Genomic DNA, 24084 nt, shown 5'->3' with positions numbered 1-24084 from the left:
AACAACTCTTTGTTATGGTTTTTGCGTCGTCACGTGATCATGACCCTGGACGCAGATAAACAAAATGGCGTCTCCACTGTAATCAAGACGTGAGACGTGCTCTATTTACTAGTTTCCAGCTACTTATGTCTGTCCTTTTAATATGCAAAGATAATAAATGTAAAGAAGAATTATGCCTGGAGAGAATTGTGCGGTATTTGGCTGTGGATCTTGCCGAAGGACAAAAGGAATTGGCATTTGGAAGTTGCCATTGGCGAAGGACGAAGCGCATGAAAAATGAGGGGAAGAGTAGCTCGGAGAGATCAAGGGGACAAGGGAAATGGACCGGAATTTCAGAGAACTAATAAAGTATGACCGAGTCTACACATGTGAGAAGCATTTTGCTCCTGAAGATATTGAAATATGTAAGTATGATACGTATAAGTCGTTCGATTTTTGCTTTTTCACACACTGCAGTGCACGTGTACTCTGATTTTGGTTTGCTTGAACTTAAAATTAGAAAGTATCTCTGCCTTAAGAGGGCCTTATTTTTCTATTTATAGTTACCTCTGCGAAAATGACCGAGAAAAAGCCGGGATTTGGTGCATTACCGACATTGAATATGCCCAAAAAGAGTCGGCACGTAACGGAGAAACCAGCGGCAAGACCGGCTCGATCAGTGCCTTTGAACGTCTCGAGTATCAGTACATGTAGCAGCAGAAGTAGAAGTGTGTACTACAAGACATTCAGTGAACTTTGTCAAAAAATGAAGTCTCTAAAAAGCTTGAATGAGTGGAGCTACAAGACATTTTCTGATCGACTTGTTATTCGAAAAGAACTAGAGCAATTTCTTCTGCCAAAACTAGAGATTTGCATTGATAATAGTCTTGGGTTTACGGTGAAAATGTTTGGGTCATTTCTTGTGGATGTCCATGAACTGTACTTGAAATACCAACGTTCAATGCAAAATGTAACACTTTCAATGCTTGTTAAAGATAGAAGCATATACAGTCTGTGATGGAGTGAATCCTTCTGAGATGACAAGTAAACTTTACCATCATGTCGTTCCATTGAACCCAGATTTGGATTTGGATAGTAATGAGCAGTTCCCACACAAGGGTTACTGGAGAGCGAAGGACTGTTTGTAAGATAAGATAAGATATAATGTAAGATAAGTAAGATATGAGGTTAAGATAATTCAATACAGACAATAATAATTTAACATAGAGAATGACAGGAACACACTATGAACATTTTTGTGATTTAAAATGTTAAGCTTTTATAAGAAATGTTACGAACTGTGCTGAAATATTCTTTGTAATTTGGATATATCAACAGAGTTGAAATGATAAATTGGCCACCGTAACGATTACAAAAGCTGACGTTTCGAGCGTTAGCTCTTCGTCGGAGCGAATGATAATCGTTACGGTGGCCGATTTATCATTTCAACTTTGTTGATATATCCAAATTATTTCGTTACTCCCACCGACGCAGCCCCAAACAGTTTCTTTCGAAACTATCAGCCTTTATTCATTTGAAATATTCTTTAATTATTTTATCATTTTTTCACTTTAATAAAAACAATGATAGTGGAGGCATGATACTGAAGGACGTTCACACTAGTTGTTTCTGCACATCCTTACTGCGCACGCAGGAGGAGGAACCTCACCAGTTGACTAAATTCGCTTAATAGGTCCATTTAAACCATATTTGGCAGAGAACATTTCCCTTCAAAGCTCTAATTGCAATGTAGAAAAAGGTAAATTGCATTTTTATCAAAATAAATATGCTAAAAACAGTCTCATTTTCACAACTATTGTCCACCTTATTCCAAAATGGTAACAGTTTTTATTATTCTTTTATATGGTTAATTAGCCCTCTTGGCCGCCACCACATAATTATGCAGAATTCAAAATGCTATCCAGTTTTCCAGCCTAAAGGATGGTCATCGCTTGTTGGCTTTCAATAGAGTTAACTTTACAATATTTCTTGTGCAGGTTTTGCAATACATAACCGCTCACTTATTGTAGCCCAGCCTTTTGTTTGTATGTCAATTCATGGATGGACTCATTGCTTAATAGAAGATAACTTCTGTTTTTTGGAGTTTGCTATCATAGTGTCTGCCACCTTGGTTGCCAACAATGTTGCTGCATTTCGTGTGAGTCCTTTGAAGTACTTGGTGGCATTCAATGCAACAGTTCCATAAAAATTAGAATAAAACTTTTCAACATCTCCTTTCTTTCTTAGTAATTCATAGATTGTTTTGAGATAAAAGAATTCATCAGATCTTTCCTCTAATTCAAATATGAATACAGTCAGCTCATTCTTAATGCTTAAATTGAACACCTTCCTTTCTTTAAAACTCCATCTCGGCGAGAAGGCTGGTTGTGAACAGTGTAGTGGACTCACTTTCGGTGTTCCCATGTTTTGCGGTCCTGGGTCTCATATCCACCTTTGGTTTTGTAGCTTTTCTCACACTCATGTATTCTCTCATCTTCTTCTAAAACATCCAAAATAGCTTCTAAATCATCACCAAACATGAGCACCGCGTCTGTCTCGTCCGCCATATTGCTTTATGATGTGCAGGGTCACGATCACGTGATGGACCCGTTCAACCTCAAAAGCGAAACAATAGGCCGGCCTTTTGAAGTTTGCCGGGTTTCATAACCAGTTCCCCTCTACTAAGTAAGAGTAGATCCAGATGCCACTGAGGCAAATTTGAGTTGGACAGATGCCGAGCCATCTACGTCGTCGGCGATTAAGTGTGGCTGACGTTAAACTTCCTTGCAATAATAACTTGCGTTTCCTCAGAAATACTGCGGTACACATGATAAAATTCATCGCCTGAACCTGCAACAAGATTAGGCAATCGGGGACCGCCAGCAATGTTAGCACCGGATCCTCCATTTTGATTTCACCGCAAACTCAAAAGATTGCAGGCGGAAATAATATCCGGATTCGAGAAAAAAGGCGGTTATAAGACCAAACTTTCCGGATTCAAAAGTTATCGGATTCAAAGTTCCCACTTTAAATTCCGGATTCAAAATCTCCGGAGACACAACCAAACCGGAGAGTTTTTATTTCGAATTCGTCCACTTTCGTGTAAACGGCAAAACCAATCCGTTACCAAAACGTTTCGGATTCATCACGAATCCGGAACAATTTCCTCTAGTGTAAACCTAGTCTTAGAATCTTAATCCTTTCCATGAGGGAGACCAAGACAAAATTTCTTCTGAAAATGTTGAGATTGTTTCTGGAAGTTCTTCCATTTTACAATACACACGCAATGAAAGGTTTTGATTCTCATATAAGACTGATATTTGAACATCGTGGGACCAAGCCGAACTCAGAAATCAAAAGATTAGTATGTACATTGTTCTGATTAATTTTTGTAGAAGTCTCGTAGATGATTCAAGAGCTCTTCGTTAAGGATAATTCGTCAAAAAACCAATGCACGAAGATGTGGACAACATGAATTAACAAATGATTAAAATAAATCCATGCCTTCGCATTCCTGTGCTCGTGACATGACAGTTAGTTCCGTCAGAAATAAAGAGAGTCACACATGACTTAAATGCCTCAGTGAAAGGAAGCCCGATTTTCAAGGCTCTTTGGAGGTAGATCAACGTAGTTACAATATATACAAGCACCAAAACTCAGCAATGGAGACCGTTTTTCAGATCAGTGTAGATATATCTTTGGAATATTTTATTGGGATTAAAATCTTTCCTCAAGACGAGGAGGGGGTGGTGAGGAAAATTGTCGGGGGTCGGGAGATAAAGTATTGAAGGAAAAAATCTTGGCGCAAAGAAAGTCGTTTATGCTTTGTTTTCATCTCTTTAATGCTGCTTTATTTCAAGTTATTTATGTAATAAAACATTAGAGAGAACTATTCAGTACAATTCTGTCTAATTCATAAATATATTTCTCTTAAAATGTTTTTCAAGATGAACAACTGCTTCTTTGAAGACTGAAGTCATTGAGGAATTGTTAGAGATATCAACCTGGACTGAAAGCGACAAGGCGATAGTGTTGAGGATTTTGATTATTGGTTATAAAGTGATGCTTCATATAGGTATCCCAAAGTAAAAAAAAAGAGGTTTTTCAGTGTTTGAAATTCTTCCATTTAATCGGTCATTAGGTAGGGTTTTTTCTACGTTTTTCACCCATTAGGTAAATCTAGTTGAACAGATTCATATCAAATAACCAAGAAAATTTGCATTATAGAATTTAGAATTTCAGAGCCATTTCAGATATTCGCGTAGAAAACGAATCGTGTGATATCATGCAAATCCAATACCAAGAGTAAATTTCATGCTACTTTTCCCATTTTTTCATTTCAATGCTTTATTAATTTTTTGTATTTTTCTCTCTTCATTTTTTACCATCAGTGCAGTCCGCTTGAGGTCATCATGATTTATGAGTGAACAGCATCACGGTGCATGCATACAGCAAGAAGTCAAACTTAGGATTATTTAATCACTTTCACCAGAGTATGGTGAGGGTCGCACAACAGAGCAAGGCTCCAAATTAAGTGCGCCCAATATCCCACCAATCCCACCCCAGGGGAGGACATCCATCACACAGTAATCTCGTGTGTGGGAAATTAACGCCTCCTACCCCAACCCTGCAGGAGACGGGACCTCCATTTATTCGTCCCTATCCGAGAAGACTAGAATATCTAACCATTTCTTGATGTTATAGAAAGGTAGCAAATTCTTCTCAATTATTTTAAGACTCTGAGTGTTGGTCCGGCTGGGGCTCGAACCCTCGACCTCCCGTACAACAGTCCAGCGCTCTATCCATTGAGCTAACCGGGAGGCGCTTAAAGCGTAAATGGGTAAATAAAGCTTTTACACACTCTACCCAGTCATCTGCTCTCTTTAGTTAACTTTGATCAAGGGCAACCCTCACTTTTGCTTTATTACCACGGTTGATAAGTTTCCTTGGTCCAATGCTAGACTTCATCAGTGTTCATCTGCATGGTCAAGTAAAATATTTGTAATCACAATTACATATGAAGAAAGAGTTAAAAGCAAAATTTTTAAAAAAGAGGTGACATAGGGACAGTTCTGATTATTAGTTTTGATAAACAATAAGACGAAACAAGGCACAAAGTTAAATTTTGGAGGGAAACATTTGTATGGCCCAGATTCAAGGTTTTCTGTTATTTCTTCACTTTTCAAGTTTATTACCCAACTGCATAAAAAAGGATATAAAAAACATGCAAATAGAGTACAAATATCCTACGACATTGAACAGTTGGTTATTTTGTGTTGTAAAAAAATCTGTTAAACTGGTTGACTGTATGCACTACGCTTCTCTATCCACTTTAATTTTCCCGCCTTATGAATTATGAGCAAAACACTTGGAAAAAAAGCAGTTGTGTAGTATTGCTTAGTATTTTTGTTTGTTGTTTGTATTTTGACTCCCCTGGCACAACTCCTAAAACTACTCAGTGATACCACACACCAGAACATCTAATTATCAATTATTCCACGAGCGCGCATTGGATATGAGATGATAGATAGCCAACGAGGCGCATAGCGCCGAGTTGGCTATAATCATCTCATATCCAACAAGAGTGAGTGGAATAATTGTTTTATTAAAAACGCTAAATTAAATGATTAAATTTTATCAAATTTTTAGCTCGCTTTTAATTTTAAGCTGACGCATACGCTTGCCATATTTGTTGATTATGGTATATTGGCTCATATACCGTAATGGCTAAGCCAATCAAAAGTCTTGAATTGCATTATCCAATGATCCAGTTTTTAATAATAAGATATATTTAATTAACAACTTACTATTCAAGCAAGACACCAAAGAAAAAGGTCAACCTTTCATAAAGAAAGAAAAAGGGGTGGTTGACATACAACAGACTAAACACAAAATTGTACAAATTCTTCTCCTTGTGCAAGTATATTCTTGCATAGTTAGTAGAGGGCACCCCTCTATTGACTATGATTCTTGTCATATCCTGTCATGAGATGTTCCAAGTCTTTTGGGCTGGGTTGTTCAAAGGTGGGTAAAGATAACCCAGGGTAAAAGTGAATTTGAGCAATTTAGTTTAATTCCATTTGTCTTCAATTATCTCTCCACATTAGCTGGATATCTTTTTGCTTGATTGATGAACTTGGATTTTGAACAATATGTTCAATTTGTATGGAAAAGATTTTGTTAAATTCTCTGTCTTTCTACATTGCAAAGTACTGGAAAAAGCAACCATTTCTACCAATCATAACAACAAAATCATTAGATTATGTGGCTAACTTTAGCAGGTTTCCCTCCTTTTGTTACTTTTCCAACCACTCCATCTATGCTTGATTTGGACACCTCTTTTATCATGGCAGTTACTCTAGAAAGGACAAAAAAATATACAACAGTTAGTGATTTCTGTGCAGTTTCTGACTGCCTACAGATTACTGTGGGACCCACAATTCATTATGCAAGGGATTCTTTGATTGAAATAATACAAGAGACTACATGTACCTTGAGGACTTAAAACTTTTATCAATTTTGCTTTTATAAAAACAACAGATGTTTGAATATCCCTTTTATGTTCCATAAGGTGGGCAATTTCATGTTAAATTAAACCTCCACCTATCTTAATTGTATAGACAGATCAATTCTTTTGATAAAAAGGCCCTCAAAATTGTAGTGTGTTATTGCTTGTTGAGAACTACGCTATTGATCAGTGGTAAATGAACAAAAATATTGGCCTTATTTTTCCATAGTGCTCATGACTGTCTCAGTGAAATCTATGCTATCCATTTATGTTAATCACTGTTTAATTGAAAAAAAAAAGATGCAACATTTTCAGGTGAAAGCCCTGCGCAAAGATAAGAAAAATAACATTCTCTGAGTGTGAAGGATGAGGTAGTTTCATAATTCTTTCCCTTATTCTTCACTTTTGTGCAAATTTTGTGTGCTTATGTGCTCAAAACAGACTGTGGAATGACACATGTTCCCTATAAATTTCCATCTGAGCTAGAAAATAACTGGAAAATTGATTCAAAACGAGCTCTGAAAAATCGATATTTTATAAAATAACCTCTGTTTCGCAGGCTACAAATTAATCTGACGTCTGTCCTTTTAGTTTCATTTATTTCTATGGTTTTAAAGTTCTTTCTAACCAGACCAGGCAGGTATGCACGGAAATATACTCATGACCTCCTGCACTAACAAACTTGGTCAAAAATTACCTGTTACCCCCACCGACGCAGCACCACAGTTTCTTTAGAAACATGCCCCTTTTATTTACATGCTGCTCTATCAAATCGAAGCAAATACAACTGTATACCCAGTTCAATTATCGTATCAAATGCACTATCTCTGTCACCATCTCCACCATCTTGGATATGAGACAATATTACGTCAGCGTACAACCCCAACTCACTTTCTTCTTTAAATATGCCCCCTTCTCGTGTCTCATTATAGGCAAAGCCGGAAGTTGATCAGCACAGTCTAACCACAGAAATATCTTAGTGTCACTCAAATGAAAACTCGACTGCAAAAGTCTGCTAAGCATACTCAGTTTGAAAGACATCTGAAATGTCCCTTCTCAGAGCTTCTATAATAACTGACCAGGAGAAAATAGCATAGCACCAAGTCCCCTGGCACTGCGCTATCAGGCAACATTGAGACCCACAAACGTAAGGGACATCAACGATCAAGGAAAGGTAACAAACTCTCCTTAAGAGTCTGCACGCGGCAGAATGCTAAAGTAAAAGTAAAGTGAAGTAAATTTCGCCGCTCCTGGAAACAAGGTCGACGGCACTGACACTACCACTACGAAGAACATGACTTATCGGTTAATCATTTGCAATCATTTGGACGTCTTGAAGATCATATTACCAATGTGCACCTTCTATTTTTAGATTCCTCTGTATAACCATACCTTAACCTCACGAGAAATGACTGTTTCACGCATCATCGCTTTGAAAATTCCACACGCAGGAGTGAACATTAAAATGCAGCTGACTTTTGAAACTGCACTGAAATAGGAATGATGTAGTTAAAGGGAAAGTCCCCTAGGTCGGTATATAGTTAGCGCCACGCAATCCCTCCCAAGTTCAGAACCAAGCTGGGAATGGAAAGGTAAGTTTGTATTCTAAGAGAACAGGTTACGAAACCACTTTAACAAATATATTCATCATGTCACCAAATTACAGTTATTTCAAAATTCAGTTATTCTCGGTACCAGATGGTTTTGACTGCCGAATTATTTCAGGGTAACTAATGTTGAATGTCCGCCGTTGTTGCCATAGTTAGATCACAAACTGGTCCGAGCTTTTGACGAAAATTCGATTCTCTATCGATAAGTGAATTGTAAAATTTTGCAGTAATCGTGACCTGCAGTTCTCTGACTCTTAATTTGGTGATTTGTATCGTTTAGAAAATTCGCTTCATCATCAATTTTTGTGCAAAAGGTTCCGCTGATTTCATTTTCCATCTAAATCCTTATACTTAAGCAGACTCTATTTTCCAGTGGCCTCTTCGTGTCTTTTGATTTCATTTTCAGGCACTGTAGTGAGGAGCTACCATCACAAAGTCTCGAAGCTGAGGATCAGGGTAACTTCGCACTCGCTGAGGTTTGTACCAGTAAATTTGTAACAGCCCAACTGATTTCACATTTATTCTATACACACCCTTGTGTTCTTTAGTTGTAGCAAACTCTGGGCAAACTAACTGCTATATGACACCGAGGCCAGATATTGTTTTGTTTTTCTTTTTTTTTGCTTCAGAAACTGTAAGTTGTAAATTGAAAGTTCGGAACGTGCCCAGACAGAGCGCAACATTTTGTTTTGTTCTTGAAAAACGTGCTTAGTGCGCGAATTTTCTAAAAGGGGAATCCCCGAGTGAAAAAGAAGTCGAATATACGTATAAATCTTGAAATGTAAATTTTATCGTAAAGAACAAAACCTTGAGTGGCAAAACAAGAAAGAAGAAGGAAGAACCCCTTCAAGCGACAAAAACAGAAATGTGCATCATGAAAAAACTGAAACGTGATATCCACGAAGGGCTCGGTTATTTTCACGCAAAAAATAACTCTGATGCAAGTTTTGCGAGCCTACCCAACCGTAACATCCCGTTAGCCACATTGTTGTAGAGGGGGAGGGGGTAGGGAGTTAGAAAGGTTTTTATTTTTGACAGGGTTTTTCATAAACCATAAAATGGAGTCTTCCCTATTTGTTAAGTTGAGCGCCAACGCTTAGTTGAGAAAAAAAGACGAGGGCAAAAACAAATCATTTTGTGTTCTAGGCCTTGACAGGGACGTGTTGTTAGACTTTGTTCAGTTGAGTCAACAGTTCTTTTGGAATATTTAGAGATGAAAAAGTATGAGTGGGTAGATAACAGACTCTGTAAATCCGAGTTGCTTTAAAGGCGTGACATCAGTCAGATCATTGCAATGTGAAATCGTAGCGATCGAGCATGAGAATAACACGTACGCTAAAGGCTTCCTGAAACCAAAGCTTCTTTAGGGCTGAGTTCTTCGTTACGTGATCAGCACTAATCCGGAATGGACTCTCAGTAATGCAGAGTTTTTGGTGCAAATCAGTTCAAAAGAACTCGGAAATACGAATTGATAAGACGGTATTGGGATTTAGTCTCCCTAAATGTTTTCAACAGGAATTTCATTGTTTTTAGAAAGTGATATTTAAAAATTTTTTTAGTTCTCTCTCCCTACCTTCCTTCCTCTCAACATCTCCTACCCCCTTCCTGGTTTAACACTATTTCATCCTTCTGTTTATTCTTTTTGTAGATGCAATCTTGTGTAAGTGTCACTTTTTATTCTTAATCTTTTTTTTAGAGAGTAATAATGCTGATTGAATATCTTTCCCACGATACATTCGAACAAGTTCGTGCCACCTTAGAGGATGGACTGGGAACTGACTACAAAGCTCTAATGACGAAGGGGCTTCCCGGACTTTATTCGGACGATGAGGTAATGAAGACTGAAAGAACCAGGAACCCAGCCAGGACACTACTCCGCGATCTCATCAATCGGCAATTAACGGTGGCGAAGCTTCTAGGAGGCTTGAGAGCTATTGGAAACAAGAAGGCCATCAATTTAATCTTGAAGGGTAGAGTGTTTCGATGTGCTTTGTTAAATAGATTTATCATTGTTTTCTTTCATCCGCATAAACCTTACCCACCGATGAATTAGAGTGTTCTCTGAAAATCTGTCTTTTCTTCCAACCTCAATTTAATGCTGAATTTATGTATTTTTATATAGATGTCAAGGAGAGAGGGATAACTCTCAACTTGCCGTCCATGTTTTCAAAGGATTATCGCTCTTCATCATACCACTCCACGGGGCAGCCACAAGAGGTATGCCCAGTATGTGTTTCATCTAATTCATTGGTCTTAATACCCGTGTCGCAAAAAGGCTTTAAAATTAAACAGTAACATAACCAAAGTAAAGCGCGCGCTCTGATTGGTCAATTCAGTGTCCACCATTTGCCCATGGGTGAACGCTGCTGATGCGATCAAATGCATAGACTAGTTTTCCGCGCGCTTTTTTTTTTTTTTTGGTCACGTAAGATTTGTTAAATACTTTTTGTAAAAGAGAACTCTTTTGCTACAATGTATCAATGTTATGTTATAAAACAAATGGTACACACCATAGCGTATACTATTGAGTTATGGATCCACTTCGGAGGTTTGCTAAGCGGCAACCTCCTGCGTGCATCCATAACTCAATAGTGTATGCTGTGGCAGCACCATTCGTGAAATATGCTCTTGGATATCCAAGCAAAGTATCTACGAATGTAGTTATTGTTGGAAGATAAAAATCGAGGCTCTAAATCTTAAAACAACCATAGCAATCATTTGAAGGAGTATTTTAATTACCGCTATATTTCATGTTCATAGCGACTGCATATCTTATCATATATAGAAGAATTTACCAGGCAAGTAGACTTGTCATAAAAGGATAAAGAGGATGCTGTCACTTAACCACCTGTGTCTATGTTTTGGCTTGTTCCCAAATTTTTGAGAGCAAACCAATTCATAAACATCGGTCGTTCATCGCTCATTGGGATTCAGCAAAGTATCTTCATTTCTTTGAAAATGTAGAATTAAATGAGATTTAAGCAACAGAGGACTTCTTCCTTGTTTACGTAATTACATCTAAACACGAGGGAGGTTTACATACTCTCATGTTAACTCACCTATCGGCCAATAAGAGAACGAGTAATACCCCGGTTATATGTAAGTGCTTATTAATCAGCAAAGATGCATGCCCTATACTTGTTGTTATCTATAAGAAAAGTAAATTTAAATCATACATTAAAAAAATACACGGTACTGCTTCACAGTCTACAAGTACATTTTTAATATGCTTTTTAAGGACTAAAAATTTATTTTGAAAACCAGGAAAAACTATGCTACTGACTAACCCTTCCCTTTACAAAAAAGTTTAATTTAAAATAAAATATTCGTCCCACTTACTCATCCAGGCATATAGTTCAATTCTTTCAACTTTTGGTTTTTGTCTCATTTCAGAATGATAAACACTTTTTAATAAATTTCCTCCTCGATTGAATATGTTTAGCGTTACAGTTGTGTTTTTTAACAAATGGTAAACACCACAGCGTACACTATTGAGTTATGGATGCACGCGGGAGGTTGCTAAGCACGAAAGAAGCGTAAGAGTCGCTCGAGGCGATAGCCGAGAGCGACTCTAGCTTCTTGAGTGCTTAGCAAACCTCCCGCGTGCATCCATAACTCAATAGTGTACGCTGTGGTGTTTACCATTTGTTTTATAACATAACATTGATACATTGTAGCTAAAGAGTTCCCGTTTATTTAACAGATCTTACGCGACCAGAAAAAACAAGCGCGCGCGGAAAAATAGTCTTTGCATTTGCTCACGTCAGCAGCGTACACCCATGGGCAAATGGGGGACGCTAAATTGACCAATCAGAGCGCGCGCTTTACTTTGGTTATGTTATAAATTAAATTGGAAAGTGTTTTATCAAACCGAGTCAACCCGTGATCTTTGCCTTGAATTGATTTTCCCAGCACAAAGATGCTACAGTATTCACATTAGTCCGCAGTACCTCAGACTCACCGAACCCTACCCGGGAACAAGCTAAAACATGGAGAGCTCCTGTCCAGGAATCAGTGTTCAATCCTTTGCACTAGAGTAATGAAGATTCCGTCATCGTGAAAGGATGGCATGAAAACATGTACGGTAGTGAAAAACGTATTAAACTGATACGACTGTCACCACTTAAATTTTGGTGAAAATAGTAATAACATGTTTTAGAGGCAACGTTTTAAGATAGTGTAACAATAGGATTTTAAGCTATCAAGTTTTTATGCTAGTGCTAAAAATATGTAAAATTCAATGTAGAAACTATGAGATCTTGCTTAGCTCAGCAAAGCGTAAATGCTACCAGCTCCCAGTCGCTCAGCCGTAAACAGTTGTTATTAGATCATTACTGTAATTAGTGTTAAACTGGAACCGTCACCTATCATGGCCTTTTGAGTAGTTTTTATACACCGGAAGCTTTTCGAAAGTGATTAATCTTGTAAAAGGCGAAACTCCTGCCTAGCCAATCGTTGTAGTAGATTAAGCGATCTTTAAATAAATCGTGGCATTACCTAATCCTTTGTGCCTTATGCTTAAATAGAGCTGTTCTCTAGAGTTTTCTTTGGGTCAAACCAGGTCGAGCCAGTTCTAGCCAGGACAAACTCAGTTTGGTCAGGCCAGGTTAGGGCCAAATCAGTTCAGTAGTGCTTACAGAATAAATCTATGTTGGAGCCAACCGTGTTGTAGTTGTTAGTCATTGTCTCAAGGATAGTCAACAGCCGTTATAGATCCCGGCCTTCTCACAGCCAGCGAGTGCCTCCAGGAAATCCTTTTCCCAGAGGAAGTTTATTGAGTTGTTCCCCGTCCGTTCGTTTATTTGTGAAGGCAAAATTATGTTTTCACAATAGTCTTAACAGAGTGCGCGATCGGCTTTTGAAGAGGTCTTTCGCGCCAAACAGTCTTTTATATCAAGCGTAATCGCTTCATTTATTTGTTTTTGTCGTTTAGTTGTCAAGTGTCTTCAGAGACAGTAATGCCAAAGCGTATAGCAACTTGATTATGTATGGATAAGACGTTGTTTCGCCCTCATTCACATGTCATCAACATATCATAGTAACACGATTTTAATTATAAAAAATACCTACCGAAGAAAAATTATGGGTCGGTTATTTAACCAAAGTTTAGCCGTTTTTTAACAAAACCGCGTTCTGAGTCACCTTAAATTTAGCTGAAATTTTTATCTGAACATTTCTTTATGAACAGTTTCAGTGGTTTTAAGGGTTTCAAAGCAGTATAGTTTTCAGATTGTTTAAATAGTCTTTAGAATGGAGTAATGTTGGGTTGTGTAGAAACGATCACCTCCGCTGCAATGTCGAATTGTCCAACCTGTTTACTCTGGAGCTAAAAGAAGCACACATAGAGGTCACAGAAAGATCTCTCCGAAAATAACTCAATTTTTCTAGTAAAAGATAGCTTTCGACGGAGAATATAATTCTCCAAATAATTCTTGTAAAGATGTGAGTATTCTAAACAATAAATTACTACAGCTTAAACACGAGAAATTAAAAGCCAGAACAATAAAGTAAATAACGTTTGTCTCAAGGTGCAGCCACGTGTTTTACTACATCGTGGTTTTGACTGCACACTGCTTATTAATCTTTATTTGGCGATGAGTTCGACTGGTCGCGTGTCACTCATGAAACGCGATGTTCTGCTGTGCTTGGTTGGTTCCCAACAGCTGTGACTGGCGCATTCCAGTTGTTTTCAACACAGCCCAAAAGCACATTTAAAATGGACGAAGACAGGAAATATCAATGATGCTGTGTTTAAATCTAATTTTCCATCACTCTTCCACAAAATTCTACTTTCGCTTACTTGAAAGAGATTCCTAACCATTTCCGACTCGATCTGTAGCGATGATTCAAATAAAATTCAAATCCTGTCTGCTCTTGATGTTACCTCTCAGCGTTAAGCACTGTTAGAACATAGCTAGCAGAGTCGCGCAATCAAATTCATTATACGTAAGCGTGCTCAAAATCCCGATAATGCACGCTGATAGTGTCAGCAAATCCGACTTCGCCTTAAATGTTTTTTTTCGCGCGAGCGGCCATTGTTAGCGCGGGGAAAAATAATATATATCGCGACAATAATGGATACAAACAGAAACTCGGCCTACTAGTCCGAAAACGAAGACAATGTTTCGACCTTTTCCTTTGGGCTAGAGTTCTTAAATGAGGCAGAAAAAGAGAAAAACAAAGGAAAGGAGACTCGGCATCAGCGCCGTCACGATTCGCTTCAACTGATATTGTTGTCCTTTTTTCGCGTCGGATTTGATGCACAATTCCACCAGCTATGTTCTAAAACAATTGGTTCATGCTTTCAGCTGTGCACTATCGAGTTATGGAGCACGTGGGAAGTTTGGAGAGCACTCAAGAAGCTACAGTTGCCCTCGGCTATCGCCTCGGGTAACTGTTACGCTTCTTTCGTGCTCTCCAAACTTTCCGCGTGCTCCATAACTCGATAGTGCACGCTAAAGCATGAATCAATTGTTAAATAAAGAGAATTCTAATCCGCGACTGGCTTCAGTAAAGTCCAGCGCTTCTTTAACCGCTGAAACCATATCAGAGTTTTTCCATTCTCCATCTTCCATATGTTTTATTCTTTTAAAGTTCATTCCTTTCCCGTTCAGTTCACTCTCTTTTAAATCAGGGTTAAGTTTCATCTCAGATGGGTCATACTTTGTCCAGAAATCGTTGGGTGACCTGCGGAAAGACAACGATTTAATTCATTATTTTGAAAGGCAATATAGCACGTACACGGTATCTAGTATATGAATTTAGAATTTTTTTAGAATTTAATTCATTCGCCACGGGAATGGCAGGAGAAAGGAACAGAACTTTCGTTCCAATTGACACCTAACCCCTTTTTTACCCACCCATCCCACCCCGGGGAGGACATCCATCACACAGTAATCTCGTGTGTGGGAAATTAACGTCTCCTACCCCAACCCTGCAGGAGACGGGACCTCCATTTATTAGTCCCTATCCGAGAAGACTAGAATATCTAACCATTTCTTGATGTTATAGAAAGGTAGCAAATTCTTCTCAATTATTTTAAGACCTTGAGCGTTGGTCCGGCCGGGGCTTGAACCCTCGACCTCCCGCACAACAGTCCAGCGCATTATCCATTGGACTAACTGGGCGGCGGTCAGTTATGAGCGTGGCCACTGTTAAAAGGATTAAAATCAATAAATATACATCAAAATACACTACTCACATTCTCATCAGAGAAGAACCGGAGCCTTTACTTGGCGCCCCCTCCGCAACATGATGAGCCACCAAGCGAACAGCTGGGTGAAAGTGCCCAGTCCCCAACATAGCCAATTCCCAAACGGTCGTGCTTTCAGCATTGCTGAGCTCGGGATCATTTACATCTGGTCTAAACAAACCAGTGCCCATGCTTTCACTGTCAAGTAGGGCTTGCACCTTTGTGTGAGACTGGAAACAATTCGAGGAAGAAAAATTTAAAGGCGTTCAAAACATCTGATGGAAAGTGTCAGAGGGCTGCATAAAACCCTAGCTATCGCGAGGGATTTTTTTTCCACGTTTGAAACCTAACTGTTTTCGTAGATTAGTGTTTAACATGAGCTTGGTCCTCATAGGAATGCCCCCTGCTACAGTCTGAACTTTGATGATCATGATCGTAACTATCATAGCATAAAGAAAAGGCACCTCAGTTCCGTGTAGAAATGTTATTCTTCGAGATCATAGAAGAATGATACAGAAGAATTCTGTGACGACTGTAACGACGAAATGTACATCAAAATACATAAAAAAAAACCACCACAGAGTATACGTACACGTCTCAGAATAGGACATGAGACATTGTTGTATTACACAGCGTTGGATTCACCTGAAGAAATGACTTAACGTAGGCGAGAAAAGCCATTGAACTGTTGGCTTCAGACTGTAAGCTTACAGTGCAGAGGCGCTTCACAAAACCAGCCACTCGCTGCACAGGAACCTATGAAGCCGAAAGAGAAAAAAAAAGACTAAAGGTTAAAAGGTGCAATGAGCTATCGACCCTAATTGTCATGCTGATCAAAAACCATCAATCTGGCAATTAATCAATCGACTAAACAATTAGACAGGTTGAAATATGCCGATTGAAATGAAATAAAACTAATATAAAAGAATTTTTTTCAACAATTTTTTCCTAACATGTTTCAACGAATCAATCTATAACACTAGCTTACACTAACTCCCGTGCTAACTACAAATCCGCACAAACATTTGTACCCAATGTTCTGATAAATGCGACTGAATACCTGCTTGCGTCGCTTTTTTAACATTTCTTTCAGACACTGCAGTGCCACTGGAACATCTTCACTGCTACTTCCTTGAATGGAAAAACCGAAAACGGGCACATAAATATAAGAAGGAAATACCAAAATAAGTAGAGGTTAAAAACAGCAAGGAAGCATTCCAGCTTCTCTTCTCGCTAAAGCATCAAAAATACAGCTTTCTCGAGTTAACATATACTTCCCAAAAGAGACCCTCTTTGAGTTCTTCCTTTGGTGTCATTGTTAGAAGGTGTAGTCCACTACCAACACCCCGACGAACGCACGAAAAGCGACAGCAGCTGTTCCCCTTCACTCTTCCCTCCCCCTCCCTTTCCCCCTCCTCCTCCCTTTCCCCCTCCCCCTCCCTTCCCTCTCCTTTTCCCCCTCCCCCTCCCTTTCCCCCCTCCCTTTCCCCCTCCCCCTCCCTTTCCCTCTCCCCCTCCCTTTCCCTCTCCCCCTCCCTTTTCCCCTCCTCTCCCTTTCCCCTCCCCCTCCCTTTCCCCTCCCCTCCCTTTCCCCCTCCCTTTCCCCCTCCCCCTCCCTTTCCCCCTCCCCCTCCCTTTCCCCCTCCCCCTCCCTTTCCCCCTCCCCCTCCCTTTCCCCCTCCCCCTCCCTTTCCCCCTCCCCTCCCTTTCCCCCTCTTACCTCTGAACATGCCAAACGACACCAACTGCCCCCCTCAACAGATAACCAAAGGTATACGCCCATTCTCACATCACGGTTAATCGATAAGTCTTGACGTGAAAAGTGATTATGATTCGTGAGTTCCTCGTGGGTTGAAAAATTAGCAGACTGTGGTTACAAACACACCGAACTATCATTCTACGCCATTGCAGCCAAGTAGTCAGCGAATCAATGACAACTTTTTATACCAGGAAGTCTCAAATGCTCTACCATGGACTAAGCTTGTTCGTTATGAAGGCCGAGACATACGAAGGGATGTGCTTCCGGGTCAGAGCACGCTGTAGGACCGGAGCCCCTCTGTGTGTACCAACAGAGCATAGTTTAACCCACTTGACAATGCTACAATCTTACAAGTATCATTATAGCGAGACCATGGCGGCAAACATAATAGAGAAACGCAAAGGCTAAGATTTAATGAGACTAGAGTGTGTTGTCACCAGGAAAGTTTCGATCTCATGGCTTCAACAGATAGAACTTTACAACAACTACACCAAAGGGCTCATGCTTGAAAATTCCGCTTTTTGAAATTCACAACGACACAACGTCGATGCTTCACGTGGATAACCAACTTCGCGATATATTCACGACGATGCTAGAAAAAACAGTTCTAGGAAGATAAAGCAAACTTCACACCTACCAACTTGGCTCGTTTCTGTTGACTTTCAACAGCTTCAGTTTCTTGCACTTCTTTCTCTAACTTTTTCATTTCTCTCTTTCGCTGCACGTAAAGACCGTGATGTAGACGTATTAAGTTATATCACAACAATAAGTATTCTTTTTTTTAATGTGCAACTTGTTTAAAAATCCAACGGCAGATGTGCCATACTCTACTGAAACTAAAACCAGGATTTCATATAGTGTTTATGCACTGGTGTATGATCCTGACGCATGCGCGAGATGCAATTTTCCCTTTCGTAAACGGCCGTTGCCATTTGAAACGGTCGTTGCCATTTTGAAACGGTCGTTGCCATTTCCGATAACAGTCGTTGTCATTCATTACAAAATGGCAACGACTGTTTCGACAAATGGCAACGACCGTTTCAAAATAGCAATGACCGTTTTAAATGGCAACGACCGTTTTACGAAAGGGAAAATTGCGTGCGAGATACTGGATGCGAAGAGGATGTCATGAAAAGCCCCCCTTTTTTTTTCCTTATCTAAAAAATTGCATTCATTTCCCACTGAGTCATTTCAGATAACCTTCTCACCCCCAAGATTTCATTAGTAGCTCTCCTTACTCTCTGCCTTACAATTCATATAAAGTTAGTTTGGAGAATTTGTTCTTGGATCAACTGCAGGAATATAGGAGTACCCTAAGAGTAATTTTTCACTGGCCGAGTGGAACGAAACAAGTGAAAAATGTTTTTTTCACACGCCGCTGGGGCCTGGGTATAGGTCATGTGACCTATGGGGCGAGCAGTTGTTTTGTTGCGTACGCCATTTTCGACTTTCCCGCCCACTCACCCAAAGATTTTAAGTGTTTATACAATACCAGTATAATGTACTAGCCTGGAACATTTTTCGTTATTTCCGGTCTTAGCGTATGCTTCTTGTAATAGCTTTGAACTTGCAATAAAGGTCAGGTTGCGGCGGTCAGCTTGACATGGCTACCAGCGGTGTGTTAGAACTCATATTTTCTTTGCTCGTGTTACTTGTCTGCTTGATATTGTATCGATTTTAAGCAGAAATTTTGTCTTGATCCCTCATGGGAGTTAAAGGGTTTAAAAAAAGGGGCACACGGGCTGTAGACACGCGTGTCGCTAATATTTTTACAACTTTGGGCATCTCCTGGGGTATACATCTCAACAAATACAAATAAATTAAAACTCAAAGTGAAGTGATTTTTTTCCTCTTAAATTACTCCAACGAACACATCGTTCGGAAAAAGAAAACTGAATTGAACGCACCTTTTTCTCTTTCTTTGAGATCTTTCCTTTCAACTTCTTCTCCATTGGATTCTTGTTTTTCTCAATCTTCAGTTCCACAGCAGATTTCTTCTCATAATAATAATAATAATAATAATAATTTATTTCTTAAATAGCGCTATTTACAATAACAGATCAATAGCGCTTTACAATTGATATCTCTAAAGATTAAAATCTCATCTAATTTAAAAAAAATAATAATTACATATTACAGTTAAATTGGCTATATAGGATTCCTAATTTAACTACTATTAAAAGGTTTGCCTAAAAAAGAAAAGTCTTAATTGAATTCTTAAAAATTTCTCCAGATCGAATATTGCGTAATTGCAATGGTATCTCATTCCATAGATGCAGTGCAGCTGCCTGAAATGCACATTTACCCAGGGTTACCAGCATTTTGCCTCTAGGTGGCTCTAATAAAATACCTGAGTTAGATCTAAGATTGTGCAAGGACTTACGTTTGATAACTAAAAGATTGCTAGTATATGCGGGTACGAGGCCTTGGATGGCTTTAAAAGTTAATAATAGGATCTTAAAGTGTATACGCGATAGTACTGGTAACCAGTGTAACTCATAGAGTGCTGGAACAATGTGAGAATACTTCCCGATATCCATAATTAGTATATACTAAAACAGTGGATAGCGTTGAAGGCGCGCTCTGATTGGCTAGTCAAACTCCGAATATCCTTTGCTATTTACCTCCGAGCAACTTGGGAAAAAATGGCGTGCCGGTTTGCATCTGTGACAAGCGAAGAAATCACTCAAATAACGACGAAGCAGTCCCTGAAAACACAGAAAGCGCCTAAATTTGGTTTGGCCGTGTTTAAAGGTAATGATATCCAGCAGTTTATCGATAAAAACCAAGGGAAAAGGTTTTGTTTACAAATGCAAATTAATCTTGCATAACCTCACTTGTTCACTTGAAAATCAAAGTTAAATGGTATTTTTTACAGAATGGTTTCAAATACAGAAAGAGTTTGCAACACCATTTGAAGAAATGTCGCCACCAGAGCTAAACACATGTCTTCAGAAATTTTATCTGTCAGCTAAAAAAACGAGACGGCAGGTTTTACAACAAAAACAAAAATTCACTCACCGCGATCCGAGCCGCGTTGAATCGTTAAGCGCGGGAAAATGTTGGAATTGTTGCTGGAATGTATGAATTAAAATCAATTTTTGGTGGTGTATATTATCACAGTGTTTTAGTATATACTAAAACAACTATTCACCTCAGTGTCGGTGGTTAGCGGTGAATATTTACCTCGCCGCTTCGCGGCTCGGTAAATATCCACCACTAACCACCTCCACTTCTGTGAATAGTTGTTAATTAGTCTGGCGGCAGCATTTTGCAGTCTGGCGGCAGCATTTTGCAGTCTGGCGGCAGCATTTTGCAGTCTGGCGGCAGCATTTTGCAGTCTGGCGGCAGCATTATGCTGTTTTAGTGACTGGATATCTATCTGACTAATTTTTAAATGAAGGAATGTTTCTAAAACCTGCGTTGGAAAGAAAAAGTCTCGATATGTATTAACAGAGCTCGAGAGGCAAAACAATACTGCTCCATCTCAAGACCAATCTAGGAAAACTTATATCGTAGTCCATTTAAGCTCACTATCATTATTTTTTTGATTTAACTAATTAAACATCTAAAAATGAATTAAAGGTAAGTTCTACACCTAACATTGAAGCGGATATTTTTTAGTGTCCTTTTTTGTTTCAAGTAAGAGGGTATCATAATGATAAAACAACTGTGTTTAATGTAAAAACGACAGTAGAAGTTAGCCAAGGTATAGCTAAAATGCGGTTGAAAGATGGAAATGGAGATGTGAATGATATGGAGGAAGAGGTTCCAAGGTTGTAGCTGAGTAGGGGATGAATGAAGAGGTGCAACTGTAGCTAAGGATTGGAAAGGTTCAAAGCATGCAGCCAGATGGTGCATGGAGTCGAGGGCTAAAGGTATTATGAGGGAGAGAAGTTGATAAGTGTAGGGAAAAGGGTGAAAAGGGATCAAGAGTGAAGCTACATGTAAAAGGGGATTGGTCCAAGGGAGTAGCTACAGAAGGAAAAGAGTCATAAGGTGAAGCTAAGGGAGGAAAGGAGTCTGAGGATGTAGCGCTACAAGGGGAAGAAGCCCCAACAGTTTAGCTACTAAGAAGAAGGTCCAAGGGTGTTGATACAGGGGGAAGGGGGTCCAAGGGTGTAGCTATAGGGAGAGAAGGGGACCCAAGAGTTAAACTACCACATGTATGACTACGGGAGAAAGGGGTTCAGGGGTGTAGCTACAGGAGAAAAGAAAGTCCAAGGGTATAGCTACAGGGGGAAGGGGGTCCAAGGGTGTAGCTATGTGGGGGAGACGGGGATCCAAGAGTTAAACTACCACATGTATAACTACAGGAGAAAGGGGTTCAAGGGTGTAGGTACAGGGAAGAAGGAGGTCCAAGGGTATAGCTACAGGGAGAAGGGAGTCCAAGGGTGTAGCTATAAGGGGAGAAGGGGACCCAAGAGTTAAACTACCACACGTATAACTACAGGGGAAAGGGGTCCAAGGGTGTAGCTACAGAGGAGAAGGGGGTCCAAGGGTATAGGTACAGGGGGAAGGGGGTCCAAGGGTGTAGCTATGTAGGGGAGAGGGGGACCCAAGAGTTAAACTACCACAATTATAACTACAGGAGAAAGGGGTCCAAGGGTGTAGCTACAGGGGAGAAGGGGGTCCAAGGGTGTCGCTACAGGGGAAGAAGGGGACGCAAGAGTTAAACTACCACATGTAGAACTACAGGAGAAAGGGGTCAAAGGGTGCAACTACAGGGGAGAAGGGGGTCCAAGGGTGTCGCTACAGGAGGAGAAGGGGACCCAAGAGTTAAACTACCACATGTAGAACTACAGGAGAAAGGGGTCAAAGGGTGCAGCTACAGGAGAGAAGGGGGTCCAAGGGTGTAGCTACAGGGGAGAAGGGCGTCCAAGGGTGTAGCTACAGGGAAGAAGGGAGTCCAAGGGTGTAGCTACAGGGGAGAAGGGGGTCCAAGGGTGTCGCTACAGGGGGAGAAGGGGACCCAAGAGTTAAACTACCACATGTAGAACTACAGGACAAGGGGGTCAAAGGGTGCAGGTACAGGGGAGAAGGGGGTCCAAGGGTGTAGCTACAGGGGAGAAGGGGGTCCAAGGGTGTAGCTACATGTACAGAGTGAAGGGACTAAAATGATGGAACTGTGAAGGAAGGGAACTGGCAATAAACAAAATTAAGTTCAATCACATGTACTTACAGAGGGTTGAACTCGAAATCCTTTACTCTTTACAAATTTACTGATTACTCGGACAGCCTGACAAATTGAGTAAACACAGAGTTAGACAAAGTTTTTAGTAATGTATTCATGTACAAACAAGTACATTATTTTGTAGATTTTCCATTCCAAAGGATTCTTACAAGGATTTGAAGACCCCTGTCAGTTTGAAATTGTTCACAGCACTTTCCATTGAGGCAGCATTGCTGAAAGTTTTGTATTAACATTGTCTAATAGCATTAATTTGCCCATTCAAATTATTAAAGATGTTTTGCTGAACTTTTTAAAATTCCCAGAGAGTACCGGTACATGTAATACCTTCTGCTCAACACACGTACAACAAATCCATACAAAAACCCTATCCTATCAAACAAAGTCTTGCAGCATTTGATTAGGTTGGATACATCTACATTTCGGCAAGACCTTAAATTTTAGCAGTGGGGGCAACCTGCAAAATTGGCACAAATCAAAACCTGTAAAATGCATAATTATACCTCACGATAATCATGCAAGCATACCTGAAGGGAAACAGTTCCTACTGAATCTTGTTTAAACAATGATATAAATGCATTGCTGCTCAACTGTGAAATCTGAGAAAGGAATAAACGATTATTAATTTGATCAATTTCACCACAGATAATAGTTTATCTAGCTAATTTTGGAGAGAAATACCTGTACATGTACATTCTTGGGAAATCTTATTCACACAAGTCATGTGTGAGCTTGTACAACATGTAGTTGGAAGACAAAACATATGGCACTTATAGAACAAGCACTGTAGAATTGTAGAAACATGACAAGATAATATCACTTGTAGCACATTTCAAGATTATCCAACTACAGTACCTTTAGTCAATACCCTCCAGTTTGCCTATCCATGGCTTCTCTTGACTTTTCATGGTTTATTTAAGCTCATTCTATAACTGATTGCTAACTAAAGAACTACATGTGAACATGTAGAAATGCCTAAAGTTGTCTCTGACACAACTCCATTAATTCACACTGATATGAGTAAAAATTTTTATCGCAGTGTTAACATATGTATGATGCACGATCCTCGCAGTAGAGAGCGCTATTTATGCGATAGCGAAAATCAGACCTGAAAAAAATCAGGCCTGTACGGTATTCGAACCACTGACCTCTGCGATACTAGTGCAGCGCTCTACCAATTGAGCTAACTAGCCAACTAGGAGCAGGCTATTAAGATGATTCGTAGTAAACCCGTGATGATAAATCAGATACAATGAATATATGAAGTTCATATATTTTGAACTGCGGTTGTAGATACGTATGATGCACGATCCTCGCAGTAGAGAGCGCTATTTATGCAATAGCGAAAATCAGACCTGAAAAAAATCAGGCTCTCTAACGCAGGAGTCGTACTTACGCTTTTGGTGTTTACATTGGACATAAAATCTGTCATTGCGTGCTTGCGACAAGTGCGACCCTTTTGTCGGAACCAGACATAACTATGTCCGAAGGACCTAAAGATCAAAAAAGCCGATGTCCTGCCTCGATGCAGGCCGTATCTCGTCTTATCGCCTTAAAATAACAATTTTTGTTTTTCTTCTGTCGCAACGTCGATCAAATCTGAAATACTAGCAAAAATTTGGATTTTCGTAATTCTGCAAAGACTACACGTGTGCACAGCTAGCTATCGGTTCAATATTTTAGCTACAGGTTTTCTCGACACACGTTTTATCTGGTCCCTATGGCGAATTTCAACCCATACCAATTTACAAATTTGCACTATTCACCTGATTATTCTCAGTATGGGACTGGCTTGTTTTCACCCTTTGGTTCGCAGATATTTTCCCATTTTTTCGCATCCGTCGA

At 39.7% G+C, this 24084-nt stretch overlaps 3 protein-coding genes and 2 long non-coding RNA genes across 8 annotated transcripts; 2 read left to right on the top strand and 3 right to left on the bottom strand.

Annotated features, from left to right (window-relative positions):
• Positions 1 to 271: 271 nt before the first annotated feature.
• Positions 272 to 2225, top strand: LOC148741942 (uncharacterized). The gene is made up of 2 exons (XM_088754401.1): positions 272 to 404; positions 543 to 2225. The coding sequence occupies exons 1-2, from the start codon at positions 320 to 322 to the stop codon at positions 995 to 997; spliced, it is 540 nt and encodes a 179-aa protein (XP_088610527.1). The 5' UTR covers positions 272 to 319; the 3' UTR covers positions 998 to 2225.
• A 1578-nt stretch (positions 2226 to 3803) lies between these two features.
• LOC111322773 (uncharacterized) lies at positions 3804 to 7431 on the bottom strand. Of its 2 annotated transcripts, XR_015999353.1 has the most exons (4): positions 7185 to 7431; positions 6253 to 6337; positions 5787 to 5819; positions 3804 to 4957 (listed from the first exon to the last, which is right to left on the bottom strand). It is a non-coding gene; the product is annotated as an uncharacterized LOC111322773 (long non-coding RNA). The 2 variants fall into 2 exon arrangements; XR_002694104.2 differs by lacking the exon at positions 5787 to 5819.
• Positions 7432 to 7513: 82 nt separating this feature from the next.
• On the top strand, positions 7514 to 12758 carry LOC111322750 (uncharacterized). Of its 3 annotated transcripts, XM_088753203.1 has the most exons (7): positions 7514 to 7661; positions 7860 to 8079; positions 8504 to 8573; positions 9794 to 10067; positions 10220 to 10314; positions 12010 to 12176; positions 12624 to 12758. In XM_088753203.1, the coding sequence occupies exons 2-6, from the start codon at positions 8072 to 8074 to the stop codon at positions 12130 to 12132; spliced, it is 570 nt and encodes a 189-aa protein (XP_088609329.1). In that variant the 5' UTR covers positions 7514 to 7661; positions 7860 to 8071; the 3' UTR covers positions 12133 to 12176; positions 12624 to 12758. The 3 variants fall into 3 exon arrangements, with proteins under 3 accessions (XP_088609329.1, XP_022781648.1, XP_022781650.1); XM_022925913.2 differs by having other exon boundaries at positions 12010 to 12758; XM_022925915.2 differs by lacking the exons at positions 12010 to 12176; positions 12624 to 12758 and adding an exon at positions 10858 to 11082.
• Positions 12759 to 14564: 1806 nt separating this feature from the next.
• Positions 14565 to 16584, bottom strand: LOC148741941 (nucleolar complex protein 3 homolog). The gene is made up of 4 exons (XM_088742225.1): positions 16350 to 16584; positions 15935 to 16045; positions 15299 to 15519; positions 14565 to 14784 (listed from the first exon to the last, which is right to left on the bottom strand). The coding sequence occupies exons 1-4, from the start codon at positions 16371 to 16373 to the stop codon at positions 14565 to 14567; spliced, it is 576 nt and encodes a 191-aa protein (XP_088598351.1). The 5' UTR covers positions 16374 to 16584.
• A 3815-nt stretch (positions 16585 to 20399) lies between these two features.
• LOC148741940 (uncharacterized) lies at positions 20400 to 22887 on the bottom strand. Its single transcript, XR_016001320.1, has 3 exons — positions 22767 to 22887; positions 22231 to 22287; positions 20400 to 20466 (listed from the first exon to the last, which is right to left on the bottom strand). It is a non-coding gene; the product is annotated as an uncharacterized LOC148741940 (long non-coding RNA).
• Between the last annotated feature and the right edge of the window lie 1197 nt (positions 22888 to 24084).

The sequence above is a fragment of the Stylophora pistillata genome, chromosome 1 (assembly GCF_964205215.1).
Source record: "Stylophora pistillata chromosome 1, jaStyPist1.2, whole genome shotgun sequence".
Classification (NCBI taxonomy): domain Eukaryota; kingdom Metazoa; phylum Cnidaria; class Anthozoa; order Scleractinia; family Pocilloporidae; genus Stylophora; species Stylophora pistillata.
The sequence above is the reverse complement of the archived record's forward strand: the minus strand, read 5'-3'. Positions and strand labels throughout refer to the sequence as shown.